At 54.6% G+C, this 14,025-nt stretch overlaps 1 protein-coding gene across 1 annotated transcript in view; it reads left to right on the top strand.

Moving 5' to 3' along the window:
• Window positions 1-14,025, top strand: part of FRYL (FRY like transcription coactivator) — a 121,205-nt gene that overhangs the window by 20,216 nt on the left and 86,964 nt on the right. The window contains 11 exon segments of the mRNA XM_076053472.1: window positions 401-569; window positions 2,032-2,124; window positions 3,381-3,479; window positions 4,733-4,834; window positions 6,231-6,334; window positions 8,089-8,197; window positions 9,218-9,304; window positions 10,246-10,417; window positions 11,424-11,556; window positions 12,058-12,165; window positions 13,718-13,970. Of these exon segments, the coding sequence (XP_075909587.1) occupies window positions 401-569; window positions 2,032-2,124; window positions 3,381-3,479; window positions 4,733-4,834; window positions 6,231-6,334; window positions 8,089-8,197; window positions 9,218-9,304; window positions 10,246-10,417; window positions 11,424-11,556; window positions 12,058-12,165; window positions 13,718-13,970 (1,429 nt within the window).

Genomic DNA, 14,025 nt, shown 5'->3' with positions numbered 1-14,025 from the left:
CCCACCCCCCACCCCAACCTCTTCCAGATATGCGTCCCGGTTCGATGGCAAAGTGCGGCTCAAAAACGCGCGACTCAAAGTAAATCATTCGCGTCGCCTTCCTTGTGGAGAATCGAAGTGACGAAATAAGTCAACGGACAGGACGGCTTCTTCTCGTTTTCACGAGGTTCTGCTCGTCGTTTTGTTGACACGCTGTAGGGTTTGGTAGCGGCTGCCAAGTCCCGTTCACATCTGTCAGAATATTTACTTATCCAATTGCCGCCGTGACGTGGATCTTATCAACGGTCTCGCCGTTTCCTACTCGCGTTTGCTGGTGCCCACCCCCCCAAACCCCCGGTTGCCCCACCATCCCCCCACCGAACCCACCCACCCACTCCCACCCCCAACCTTGCACCCGCAGGTTCCACACGGTGCGCAAAAAGTTTGTGACGGAGCTGAAAGAGCTGCGCCAGAAAGAGCCAACCCCGCAGGTGTCTCAGTGCATCATCAGCCTCATCATGGGCATCAAGTTCTTCCGCGTCAAGATGTACCCCGTGGAGGAGTTCGAGGCCTCCTTCCAGTTTTTGCAGGCACGTGTGCGTGCGTGCGTGCGAGCGTGCGAGCGCGGGGAGCGAACCTGGCGACCCGAGGTCCATTCCACGCTCACGGCCACAACATCGGTGACGATTGTCTCAACCGGTCCTGGTGCCTCTCTTAGATCGGCTTGACCTCCGATGAGTACCCGGGGAGGCAACGGTGGTCAGACGAGGTGCGTGGTGCTGGCCACCCACCCCCTCATGTGTACCGTGTTGGCCACCTCGCTAACAGCACTTGCCCCAACGGTCTGTAAAGGCTATACGGGGAATCTTTGTGTGCTCGGGTGTGTGACCGCGCGCGCACGTGGGGAGCGGTAGGGTAGTGGCTAGCTCGCTGCACTACGAAGTTGGCGACCTTAACTGCTTCAGATGTAAACTTTCAAATTTTCTTGGCTGTGGTTTTCACACCTGATGATGATTGCTTGTGTTGCAGTCGAAACGTCGTGAGAATTTTATATTTTTATTATTTTATTGTTTTCCCTTCTACGTAACTTTACCGAAAGAACCAAGAATATAGGCTTCAGATTGGTGTACGTATGTTGAACTTCTTTCGCGCACCGTACGTAGCCAACCGTGCATAATCGAATCGTCTCTTCAAGGTCGAGGAAAAATTTGCCCCCTCATTTCAATTTCCGATGCTAAAATACTCATCCATTCCCTCATCTTGACTACTGTAACTCCCTTCTTCTTGTTCTTTCTGCCTACGCCTCTGCTGGCCTCCAGCAAGTTCAAAATGCTTCGGCCCGGATGATTTTCAATCTTCCACGTCGCACCCATTTTTATCTTTCTCCTCGTCCAACTCCATTTGCTTCCCATTTACTACCGCTGTTTATTAAAATTCCTCACCCTTTTGTGTGCACATCGCTCCGTGGTTCTGCCCCACCCTATCTCGCTTCTCCTATTTCTTACCACGTCGTCGCACCTAGGCCCCCTGCGTTCGCAATCTCTGTTATCCCCTGCGTTGGAATAAATTCCCACTCCACATCATGCAGGGCAACTTCGCTCGCCATTTTCACTCGCCATTTTTTCGTTTCTCCCTTAAAATGTATCTGTTTTTTCCAATAGCGTATCGCTCTACTACTTCCTGCCCTCGTCCTTCAAACCTTTAACATCCTTTCCCTTCCAAAACCTCACCCCTCTCCCTTTCCCTATCATCGCCCTTCCTTGACGTCACCTCTCCTCAAATCCCAACCCTTTTCCCCCCATCAGCGTATACTAACGTACCATTTTTTAATTCCTGTAAATCGCTTTGACAAAAAGCGCCGTTCTAAAATCCCAGATGAGATAATCTCGTCACTGGTGTCGGCCGTGACCGGGAATCGAGCTCGCGTCGCCGGGTTCGTGGCTCCGCGCGCTAGCCCCGCCGCACCGCCGCCCCCCGCGTACAAACCAAAGTGCACCTAGCCCGGCGCAAGCGTGCGACATACGTGTGTGTGTGTGTGCGGCGCCGATGCAGGAGTGCGCTCAGTATTTCCTGGAGGTCAAAGACAAGGACATCAAGCACGCGCTGGCTGGCATCTTCGTCGAGATCCTGGTGCCGGTGGCCGCTGTGAGTGCGTGCGGCTGCTGCTCATCGCAACAGGACGCGAGAACCGCACGACACGGCAGAGTGGGGGGGGGGGGTACATGGCACCCGCCACGTGGTCTGGCGTCAAAGTGACTGGGCACACGGCCTGCGACGGGGCATTAGTCTTGCCAGTAAGGGGGGGTGATGTTTGCTGTGTTGTCTACCTAGGGGGCACCCCCGGTGGCAGCCGTCCCTGCGTGACACACGGTGACTCGGCACACGGTGACTCGGCACACGACCTGCGACGGGGCATTATTCTGCCAGTAGGAGGGCGACGTTTGCTACGTGATCCAGCCAGGAGAACCCCCAGTGGGGCACCAGGGTGGCGAGATGTTAGCTACCTCGCCCGGTATGCAGGAGGTCGTGGGTTCGATCCCGACCCTGACACCTGCCGTATATTTGGAGTTTCGTGTTTTTCCCCGTGGTCGCGTGGATATTTCTCCGGGTCCTCCGGTTTTTCCCCTCCATATTTCGAATCAATGTGCGTTTAGAGTATTTGACTGCAGTAAATTTCCACGCAATAAGGCGGCCACACTTGGTTGCGCTATCGTTTGCGTCCAGGTCGCTCCTGAAAAATATCTTTATACCTCAGTGGGCCTTACCTGGTGAAATGAAAAATAGTTTAGTTCATAGTTGCAGTGGCAGCCGTCCCTGTGTGACACACGGTGACTCTGCATGCAGTCTGCGATCGTGCATTAGTCTGTGGTGTGGTCCAGCCAAGGGCACCCCCAGTGGCAGCCGTCCCTGTGTGACACACAGTGATACTGCGCCGTACGTAGCGCAGCGGCACCATCGCATGAGTCTGCCCCCTACTGGCAGACTCATGCGATGGTGCATTAGTTTGCAAGTAGGGTACCACATTTGTTGTGTGGTCCGGCCGAGGGCACCCCCAGTAGCAGCCGTCCCTGTGTGACGCACTGTTCAGACTCACCTTATCATGTGATCTAAAATGAATAAAGAAAAGACGGATGCAACTTTATTTCGCGCGCGGCTGCAATTGACTCTGCTCATTCGCCGTTACCCGCCTAGGTCGTGACGGGTTTTTAAAAATTAATTAATTCCTGTTGCTCCGTGCCTCCACCTCACCTCCCCCCTCCTCCTCCCGTTCCGTTCCCGCTCTGCTGTAACGTGCATCGATGTCCACTTTATTGAGGGCGAAATCTGCGCGTGAAATCAACTTCTATCGATTGATTTATCGATCCGGGCGTGGTGGGCCGCGGGTGTGGAACCGTTCGCAGGCCGTGAAGAACGAGGTGAACGTGCCGTGCCTGAAGAACTTTGTCGACGTGCTGTACCAGACGACGTTCGACATGTCCTCGCGCAAGAAGCACTCGCTGGTGAGTCTCGCGTCGTCGTCCGTCACTCGGGGAACTTCGACCAACGGCCGAGCCGGGTTGTGGGGGGTAAAGTAATCAAAAAAGTAAAAAAATACATATATATAAACTTATACAGTTAAAACCTTGGATTGCGAGAGTTACTTGGTCTGCACGAGCGTTTCGCAAGACGAGCAAACATTTTAAATTAATATTAATTTGACAAACGAGCGAGGGTCTTGCAATACGAGCAGCTTTGTACTGCCGAGCATCACGTGATCGCAACTGTTATACGAGTGCTTTGATGTACGAGCGCTTTGGATTACAAACACGTTTCCCGAACGATTTATGCTCGCAATCCAAGGTTTTACTGTATAAAATAATAATAACAATACAAATATTTTTTATCAAAAAAACAAATTGTTACCAGGCAGAGAAAAGGAAGGGAGAAATCGGCTGATCTGAAAAGCTCGGTTAATGGGGAGGGGGGGGAATGTGTGTCTGTGGGCTCGGGCGGTGGTGAGATGTTATCTCCCTCGCTTGGTATGCGGGAGGTCGTGGGTTAGATCCCGACGCTGACGCCTGCGATATATTTGGAGTTTGTATGTCTCTCTCTCATCATCACGGTGGCTAGGAGATGTTAACTACCTCGCCTTGTATACAGGAGGTCGTGGGTTAGATCCCGACGCTGACGCCTGCTGTATATTTGGAGTTTGTATGTCTCTCTCTCATCATCACGGTGGCTAGGAGATGTTAACTACCTCGCCTTGTATACAGGAGGTCGTGGGTTCGATCCCGACCCTGACGCCTGCTGTATATTTGGAGTTTGCGTGTTGTCTTTCTCTCATCATCATCACGGTGGCTAGGAGATGTTAACTACCTCGCCTTGTATACAGTCGGTCGTGGGTTCGATCCCGACCCTGACGCTTGCTGTATATTTGGAGTTTGCGTGTTGTCTTTCTCTCTATCTCTCTCTCTCCCTGTGGTTGCGTGAGTTTTTCTCTCGGTCCTCCGGGTTTTTCCCCTCCACATTTAGAATCAACGTGCATTTAGAATATGCGCCCTGCTATAAATTTCAACGTGACAATTGACTTGGTTGAGCTATCATTTGTGATGGCCAGGTCGCTTCTGACAAAAAATAGCTACACAGTCGCTCAGTGGGCCTTAGCTGGTAAAATAAAAAAAATACTTCAATAGGTGATTGTTGCTAACAGCAGCACTGTGTGTATGGCTTTTTTTCTAACGGGCGATCTTTGCCTCGTGCGCGTTTGTTGCAGGCTCTCTTTCCGCTGGTCACGTGCCTGCTGTGCGTCAGTCAGAAGGCCTTCTTCCTCAACAACTGGCACATATTCCTGGCGAGCTGTCTGTCGCACCTCAAGGTAAAGCCTCATCGCCGCCGGCGCCGTCCACGCCGGGAGGCAGCCAAGCAGGCCACGAACCGCCCGCGACGCGGCCCGCTCGCTCGGCCTCGTCGCCCGCTTCAAGCCCCGTTTCCGACGGCGTGCAGACGCGCACGCCGCCGGTTGTTTTTACTTCCTAATCCGTTCCGACGACGTGCGTAAGCGGCGCGTCACCGGAACGGACTCGGGAAGTTGTGAGGCCGAGCGGGAGAGGGGGGGGGGGGGGTGTGTGTGGCACAGTTTGGTGCCGGCTGCCGTAGCGCTGCGGTCACGTCGCCACGGTTCTCCGCTCGCGCGTTCCGAGATTCAGCGGCGAACGGGACCCACCCCTGGAACTTGCAGGCCTCTCGGAACGGGAAAGGGTTCAATAATGACAGTGGCTCACATAGAGATGCACATACTTACACAGAGACCTGTAGACTCACACGTAGACCCATAGACTCACACTTAGATCCGTAGACTCGCACAGGGAGACCCGTAGAATCAAACACGGAGAACCGTAGACTCATACAGGGAGACCCGTAGACTCACATGTAGATCCGTAGACTCACACGTAGATCCGTAGACTCACACAGGGAGACCCGTAGAATCAAACACGGAGACTCGTAGACTCACACTGAGACCCATAGACTCACACAGAGACCCGTAGACTCGCACAGAGACCCGTAGACTCGCACAGAGACCCGTAGACTCACACAGAGACGCGTAGACTCACACAGAGACCCGTAGACTCACACAGAGACCCGTAGACTCACACAGAGACCCGTAGACTCACACAGAGACCCGTAGACTCGCACAGAGACCCGTAGACTCGCACAGAGACCCGTAGACTCACACAGAGACCCGTAGACTCAAACAGAGACCCGTAGACTCACATAGAGACCCGTAGACTCACACAGAGACCCGTAGACTCACACAGAGACCCGTAGACTCACACGTAGACCCATAGACTCACACAGAGACCCGTAGACTCACACGGAGACCCGTAGATTCACGCAGAGATCCGTAGACTCACACAGGGAGACCCGCAGAATCAAACACGGAGACCCGTAGACTCACACGTAGACCCATAGGATCACACGGAGACCCATAGACTCGCACAAAGACGCATAAACTCACACATAGGTCCGTAGACTCACACGGAGACCCGTAGACTTAAAAAGATACCCGTAGACTCACACACGGAGACCCCGAGACTCACAAACGGAGACCCATGGAATTACAGCGGGTTCCCAGGTGTAGCAAGGAGGGAGCGGTTCGATAAGCTCGCGCTACATGGATTGTCGTGTCGTAAGGGCTTGGTGAGGAGGCTGTCATCCAGCAGCGGATGGAACGAGGCTGACGATGACGACGATTATTTTTTGCGTGCGTGCAGAACAAGGACCCGAAGATGTCCCGCGTGGCGCTGGAGTCTCTGTACCGGCTGCTCTGGGTCTACATGATCCGCATCAAGTGTGAGAGCAACACGGCCACGCAGAGGTAAGGGTCACACACACAGGGAGGGGACACACACACACAGGTAAGGGTCACCCACAGGTAAGGGTCACACAGTGTAAGGGTCACACAGTGTAAGGGTCACACACAGGTAAGGGTCACACACAGGTAAGGGTCACACACACAAAGGTAAGGGTCACACACAGGTAAGGGTCACCCACAGGTAAAGGTCACACACAGTGTAGGGGTCACACAAAGTGTAAGGGTCACACACAGTGTAAGGGTCACACACAGTGTAAGGGTCACACACAGGTAAGGGTCACACACAGGGAGGGGACACACACACACACAGGTAAGGGTCACACGCAGGGAGGGGACACACACACACACAGGTAAGGGTCACACACAGGGAGGGGACACACACACACACAGGTAAGGGTCACACGCAGGTAATGGTCACCCACAGGTAAGGGTCACACACAGGTAAAGGTCACACAGTGTAAGGGTCACACACAGGTAAGGGTCACACAGTAAGGGTCACACACAGGTAAAGGTCACACAGTGTAAGGGTCACACACAGGTAAGGGTCCCACAGAGTAAGGGTCACACAGTGTAAGGGTCACAAACAGGTAAGGGTCACACACAGGTAAGAGTCACACACAGGTAAGGGTCACACACAGGTAAGGGTCACACACAGGTCAGGGTCACACACAGGTAAGGGTCACACACAGGTAAGGGTCACACACAGGTAAGGGTCACACACACAAAGGTAAGGGTCACTCACAGGTAAAGGTAACACCCAGTGTAAGGGTCACACAAAGTGTAAGGGTCACACACAGGTAAGGGTCACACACAGGTAAGGGTCACACACAGAGTAAGGGTCACACACAGGTAAAGGTCACACAGAGTAAGGGTCACACACAGGTAAGGGTCACACAGTGTAAGGGTTACACACAGTGTAAGGTTTACACACAGTGTAAGGGTCACACAGAGTAAGGGTCACACAGAGTAAGGGTCACACAGAGTAAGGGTCACACACAGGTAAAGGTCACACAGTGTAAGGGTTACACACAGAGTAAGGGTCACACAGTGTAAGGGTCACACACAGGTAAAGGTCACATAGTGTAAGGGTTACACACAGTGTAAGGGTTACACAGTGTAAGGGTTACACACAGGTAAAGGTCACACAGAGTAAGGATCACACACAGGTAAAGGTCACACACAGGTAAAGGTCACACACAGATAAGGGTCACACAGAGTAAGGGTCACACACAGGTAAAGGTCACACAGAGTAAGGGTCACACACAGGTAAAGGTCACACAGTGTAAGGGTTACACACAGGTAAGGGTCACACAGAGTAAGGGTCACACACAGGTAAAGGTCACACAGTGTAAGGGTTACAGGCAGAGGTAAGCTCACACAGCGGTAGGGGCCACACAGAGGGTAACACACACATTACAAATCAGAATCAGTGTCATTATTGTGTTTGGGAGCGGTGGTGCAGCAGTAAGAATGCTGTGCAATGAACCCGGCGACCCGAATTCTATTCCTACTCACGATCAGCGGTGAATATCATAACCGGGGCTCCCCTAGGTCGACTCATCCTCTAATGACTACCTGGTGCGACGTGTAAACATCGCCCCTGGGGAGACAAAAGCGGCCGGGCATGGTACCTGGCCACCGACCCCCTCGTGCACCGTGCCGGCCTTCATAGGTGCTACTCGCTAACAGCACTCGCCCCAACAGTCTGTTGAAGGCGACACGGGGGGTGATTTGTCTTTGTGCTTTTCGCCTTACAGCCGCCTGAGCAGCATCGTTAGCGCCCTCTTCCCCAAGGGGTCCCGGAGCGTCGTGCCGAGGGACACGCCCCTCAACATCTTCGTGAAGATCATCCAGTTCATCGCCCAGGTGAGAGCCCCTCATCCAGGTGAGAGCCCCCTCCCATCCAGTTCATCCGCCCAGGTGAGGGCCGCTCACTCTGGGTGCCCCACTCCTGCCCGCGCCGCACACCTGCAACAAAGACAAAGATCCCGCAGATAGCCTTCGACAGGCTGTAAGGGCAAGTGCTAGTTTAGCGAGCGGCATCCTATGTAGGCCGGCGCGGCACGCTAGGGGGCGTGTGGCCAACACTACGCCCGGTCGCCTTTGTCTCCCCCGTGGTGATTTTTACACACCGGGTACTCATTTGAGGTTAAGTCGACCTAGGAGAGCCCCAGGACAGGTTCAGATAATCGTCGCTGGTGTTGGCCGTTAGCGGGATTCGAACTCGGTTCGCCCGAGTTCATATCCTGGTTTATCCCAGGATGTTTCTGTTGCGCGTCGTCGCTTTAAGATGTTTCTCTGTTCATATTTTGTTTGTTGCGGTTGCACCCGACTCAAGAGCCGCATGGCTCACAGGGTCATACCTAGTAAATGAAACTTGAAACTTGAAATTTGATATCATGGCGATGCTCTGTCCTCAACGCGTACGGACTGAAGTCGCACGTGGTGAAAGAGCGGAGACTTGGGTGAATATGTATGAGTGGACTTGCCGAAGACCGCTACCAGCGGTGTCACGATCGGCCTCTGTGGAGGAGGCTCGTGAAGGACGCTGCTGCTACTGGGCAGTTGGAGGCAGTCGCCCTCCAGCAACAACTGAGGGCGGAGGAGCGACGCTCGCAACAACGAGCGGCGCGCCCGGGCGGCTAAAACGCAGCAAGTTGGCACAGTAGGGGGCCACAGGTGGTGCATCGGCCGGTCGTCTCAGTCGGTCAACCCACTGCACCTGCTGGGTCTGTCCCGTGACCCTCTTGCCAGCGAGCCTTCGACACTTCACCTGGCCTCAAGGTGCACTTAACCTGGCACAGGCGCCGCGGTTGACGTCACCGCGGCTTCGTGGCGAATAGCGGCCGTTATTGTTTGTTTGCGCGACTTTGCTGTGTCGTGCAGGAACGCCTGGACTTTGCCATGAAGGAGATCATTTTCGACCTCCTCAGTGTGGGGAGGTCACCCAAGACCTTCAGCATCAACCCAGAGGTACTCGCCGCGTAGAACGGAGAGCGCGCGCACACCACGAGACGTCGTCACGTTGGTCTCCGTCCGGCAGCGGACGGGCAGTGGCGATGAGGCCTGCCCGGATGCTCATGGCGAACATCCGCGGCAGGCGACGCCGCTTGGCACGCCGCGTCACCCGCCCAGAGCGTTGAAAATCTCCGCAAAAAGATTTTTTTTTTTTTAATAAAAGTGACCGAGTTCTCTCGCCCTATGCTCTTTGGTTCTATTGGGTAAAGTCACCACGTAGGTAAAAAATTAAATAACAAAAAATCACGACGTTTCGGCCACAACACAAGCGGCCTTTCATCAGGTGAAGGGACGAGACTGTCTGGAGGACAGCGCTGGAGTGAAAAAGCCACGTTCAGATCATGACCTTTAAGCTGTGTGAGAAGAAACAAAGCGCCTTGACAAAGGAATTAGCATATAATTTAGCATTGAAATGGCTGAGTGATTAGCTTGTGACTGGTCACAGAAATGGCTATGTTAAAGTTAAAGCATACACATCTGCAAAGGCACCCCTTGACAAAGGAATTAGCATAGAATTTAGCATTGAAATAGCTAAGTTAAAGTATACACATCCGCAAAGGCACCCCTTGACAAAGGAATTAGCATAGAATTTAGCATTGAAATAGCTGAGTGATTAGCTTGTGACTGGTCACAGAAATGGCTATGTTAAAGTTAAAGCATACACATCCGCAAAGGCACCCCTTGACAAAGGAATTAGCATATAATTTAGCATTGAAATAGCTAAGTTAAAGCATACACATCCGCAAAGGCGCACCCCTTGACAAAGGAATTAGCATAGAATTTAGCATTGAAATAGCTGAGTGATTAGCTCGCCCTGCTTAAGCGACGTCACCACCCCCCCATCCCCAATCCCCACTCCCCCCTTGTGGCCTCGCCTGTGCCCTCCGACCACCCAGCGGATGAACATCGGGCTGCGTGCCTTCCTTGTGATCGCCGACAACCTGCAGCAGAAGGACGGCGAGCCGCCCATGCCCACGACCGTCGGGGTGCTACCATCGGGCAACACGCTGCGCGTTAAGAAGACCTTCCTGAGCAAGACGCTCACGGACGACGAGGCCAAGATCATCGGTACGAATTCCGGAGCTGGGACGGGGGTCTCTGTGCGGGTCTACGGGTCTCTCTGTGTGAGCCTATGGGTCTCTGTGTTAGTTTACGGGTCTCTGTGCGAATCTACGGGTCTGTATTAGTTTACGGGTTCTCTGTGCGGGTCTACGGGTCTCTCTGTGTGAGTCTATGGGTCTGTGTTAGTTTACGGGTCTCTGTGAATCTACGGGTCTCTCTGTGTGAGCCTATGGGTCTCTGTGTTAGTTTACGGGTCTCTGTGAATCTACGGGTCTATATTAGTTTTCTGGTCTCTGTGCAGGTCTACGGGTCTCTCTGTGAGTCTATGGGTCTGTGTTAGTTTACGGGTCTCTGTGTGAGTCTACAGGTCTCTGTGTGAGTCTATGGGTCTTTGTGTGTGTCTACAGGTCTCTGTGTGAGTCTACGGGTCTCTGTGTGAGTCTGTGTGAGTCTGTGGGTCTCTGTGTGAGTCTACGGGTCTTTGTGTGAGTCTACGGGTCTCTGTGTGAGTCTACGGGTCTCTGTGTGATTCTATGGGTGTCTGTGAGTCTACGGGTTTCTCTGTGAGTCTATGGGTCTTTGTGTGTGTCCACGGGTCTCTGTGTGAGTCTACGGTCTCTGTGTGAGTCTACGGGTCTCTGTGTGAGTCTACGGGTCTTTGTGTGTGTCTACGGGTCTCTGTGTGAGTCTACGGGTCTCTGTGTGAGTCTGCGGGTCTCTGTGTAAGTTTACGGGTCTTTGTGTGGCCTACGGGTCTCTGTGTGTGCCTACAGGTCTCTGTGTGAGTCTACAGGTCTCTGTGTGAGTCTGTGGGTCTCTGTGTGAGTCTATGGGTCTTTGTGTGAGTCTACAGGTCTCTGTGTGTGGGGCTTAGTCTATGGAGGGGGTTGAACTCCGCGACAGGGAAGAGACGTTCCATCGGAGGACGCGAGGTGCAACGTACGATGAGACCGCAACTGTGACCCCCCCCCCCCAACTCACCCTTACCCCCCCCTCCACCCACGTGCGCCAGGCATGGCTCTGTACTACCCGCACATGCGGCGCGCGCTGGACAGCATGCTGAGGCAGCTCGACAAGGAGGTTGGGCGGGCCATGGCGTTGACCAACGTGCAGATGCACAACAAGGAGCCAGAGGACATGATCACGTGAGCGGCGTGGGGTCGGAGGTGGGGGGCAGGGGCAGGGGGTGGGAGGGTGTGGGAGTTTCCTGGGGGGGGGGTCAGGGGGGGGGGTCAGGTTTCGCGGAGGGATTCGTGGTGTTAGAGGCAAGGCATGGAATGATGGTGGCTCAACACTGACACGCAGACTCAACGCTGACACGCAGGGCTGAACACTGACACACATCCTCAACGCTAACACACAGGCTCAATGCTAACCCACAGGGCTCATCGTTAACCCACAGGCCTCAACACTGACACGCATCCTCAGCACTTGACACACGGCCTGACACTGAATGAAGTTCAACATCTACGCACGTGCTTAACGCACGCACAGCGGTTTTGAGCGATCGGTCTCCACGCCATCGGCCCCCACATCCTCCCTCATTGTCTTTCCTGCCGCACCTCCCGACAAGCACGGTTGGTTACGTGCGGTTGCGAAAGATGCAAAATACACGCCCCGTTGTTTGTTCCACGCTGGCTCTGCAGCGGCGAGCGCAAGCCCAAGATCGACCTCTTCCGCACGTGCGTCGCCGCCATCCCCCGGCTCATCCCGGAGGGGATGAGCCGCACCGAGCTGGTGGACATGCTGGCCAGGTGCGCACACCTCCTACACCGCTCGCCATCCCGCTCGCTCGCTCGCTCGCTCGCCCACACACACACGCGCACGAACAAGGATAAAGATCCCCCCCAGGGGGTAGCCTTAACTCACTTTTGTTGGTGAGTAGCGGCACCTATTAAGGCCGGCACGGTACACGAGGGGGGTGGGTGGGGGATTGGGGGGGGAGCTATGACGTCAATTCCGAGTCCATTGCCCCCCCCCCCACCACAGCACTGACCCACAACCTCAACACAAAAAAAACAAAGATCCCCCATACAGCTTTAACAGACTGTAGGGGCAAGTGGTGTTAGCGAGCACCTATGAAGGCCGGAACAGTACTCGAGGAGGTGGGTGGCCAGCACCACGCCCGACCACCTTTGTCTCCCCAGTGGCGACGTTTGCTACACACCGCACCAGCTACTCATTTGAGGCTGAGTCGACCTAGGCGAGGACCAGGACCGGTTCAGATAATCATCACCGGGTGTTGGCCGTGAGCGGGAATTGAACCCGGGTCGCCTGGTTCATAGCACTAACCGCTACACTACCGCTCCCTACTCTCCACACACACACACGCACGCACACACACCCTCACCGACACACACCTGCACTTGGCTCCTACACTTCCATCTGTCGAGCTTCTTTCACACCGTGCGTCGCCAACTGCGCCAATCGGAGGTGCGCGATAAGGACAACAAACACCAAAAGCGGTTTGTCGTTCGAGATGACTTGAAAGTGCATAGCTCCAGCGGCCTCCTAATATCGGAAAGAAGAGCGTTCCAGACGGCCGCGGAAGCGCATCTGGAAGCGCAGCGCGACGATGCGGTGACCGACGTATTTTGTTCGACGGTGAGCCAAAAGCCGCTGCGAGGATGCCAGGAGTTTGCAAGGAGACCGGCAAGGTCCTGTGGTTGGTTTGTGGCAAGTGCTTTGTGTGTAACGACTGCGACCTTACACATGCACTTTGCCTGCCTTTGCCTCTCTCTATTCCTCTCTCACTCTCTCCACGTCTATATTTCTCTCTCTCCTCTCTTTCTCTCTCTACCCCTCTCTCTCCCCTCCCTGTCTCTCTCTCTCTCTCTCCGTTTATATCTCTTTTCACGTCTATTTCTCCCCGTCTCTCTCTCCACTCTCTCTCTCTCCCTGTCTCTCTCTCCCTCTCTGTGTCCCTCTCCGTTGCTCCCTCCCTGTCATTCTCTCCGTCTCCCTCGTTTTCCCCGTCTCTCTCTCTACCTCTCTCACTCCCTTTCTCTCTCCCTCCCTGTCTCTCTCTCTCCGTTTATATCTCTTTTCACGTCTATTTCTCCCCGTCTCTCTCTCCCTCTCTGTGTCCCTCTCTGTGTCCCTCTCCGTTGCTCCCTCCCTGTCATTCTCTCCGTCTCCCTCGTTTTCCCCGTCTCTCTCTCTACCTCTCTCACTCCCTTTCTCTCTCTCTTCCCGTCTCTCTCTCTCTCTCACTACCCTCTCTCTCTCACTACCCCTCTCTCTCTGTCTCTCTCTCCGTCGTCTCTCCCACGCCCCCCCCCCCCCCTCCCCCCCCACGCGACCCAGGCTCACTATCCACATGGACGAGGAGCTTCGGAGTTTGTCGTTTGCCGCGCTGCAGAGCCTGGTGCTGGGCTTCCCCGAGTGGCGCGAGGACGCGCTGCTCGCCTTCCTCTCCTTCGTGCTGCGCGAAGTGCACGACACGTGGCCCCTGCTGCTCGAGGGAGCCCTCCGCATGCTCGTGCAGATGCTGGCGCAGTGGCGCCTCGCCACCCAGCAGCAGCAGCAGCAGGGGCGACGGGACGACGGTGGCGGCGCGGTGAGTGTGGCGGTGCTGCTGGTGGTGGTGGTGGTACGGTGAGCGTGGCGGTGCT

Source organism: Petromyzon marinus, chromosome 61 (genome assembly GCF_048934315.1).
Source record: "Petromyzon marinus isolate PM22_M1 ecotype Great Lakes invasive population chromosome 61, UKy_Petmar_22M1.pri1.0, whole genome shotgun sequence".
Taxonomy (NCBI): domain Eukaryota; kingdom Metazoa; phylum Chordata; class Hyperoartia; order Petromyzontiformes; family Petromyzontidae; genus Petromyzon; species Petromyzon marinus.
Note: the sequence above shows the minus strand (reverse complement) of the source record. Positions and strands in the feature narration are given on the sequence as shown.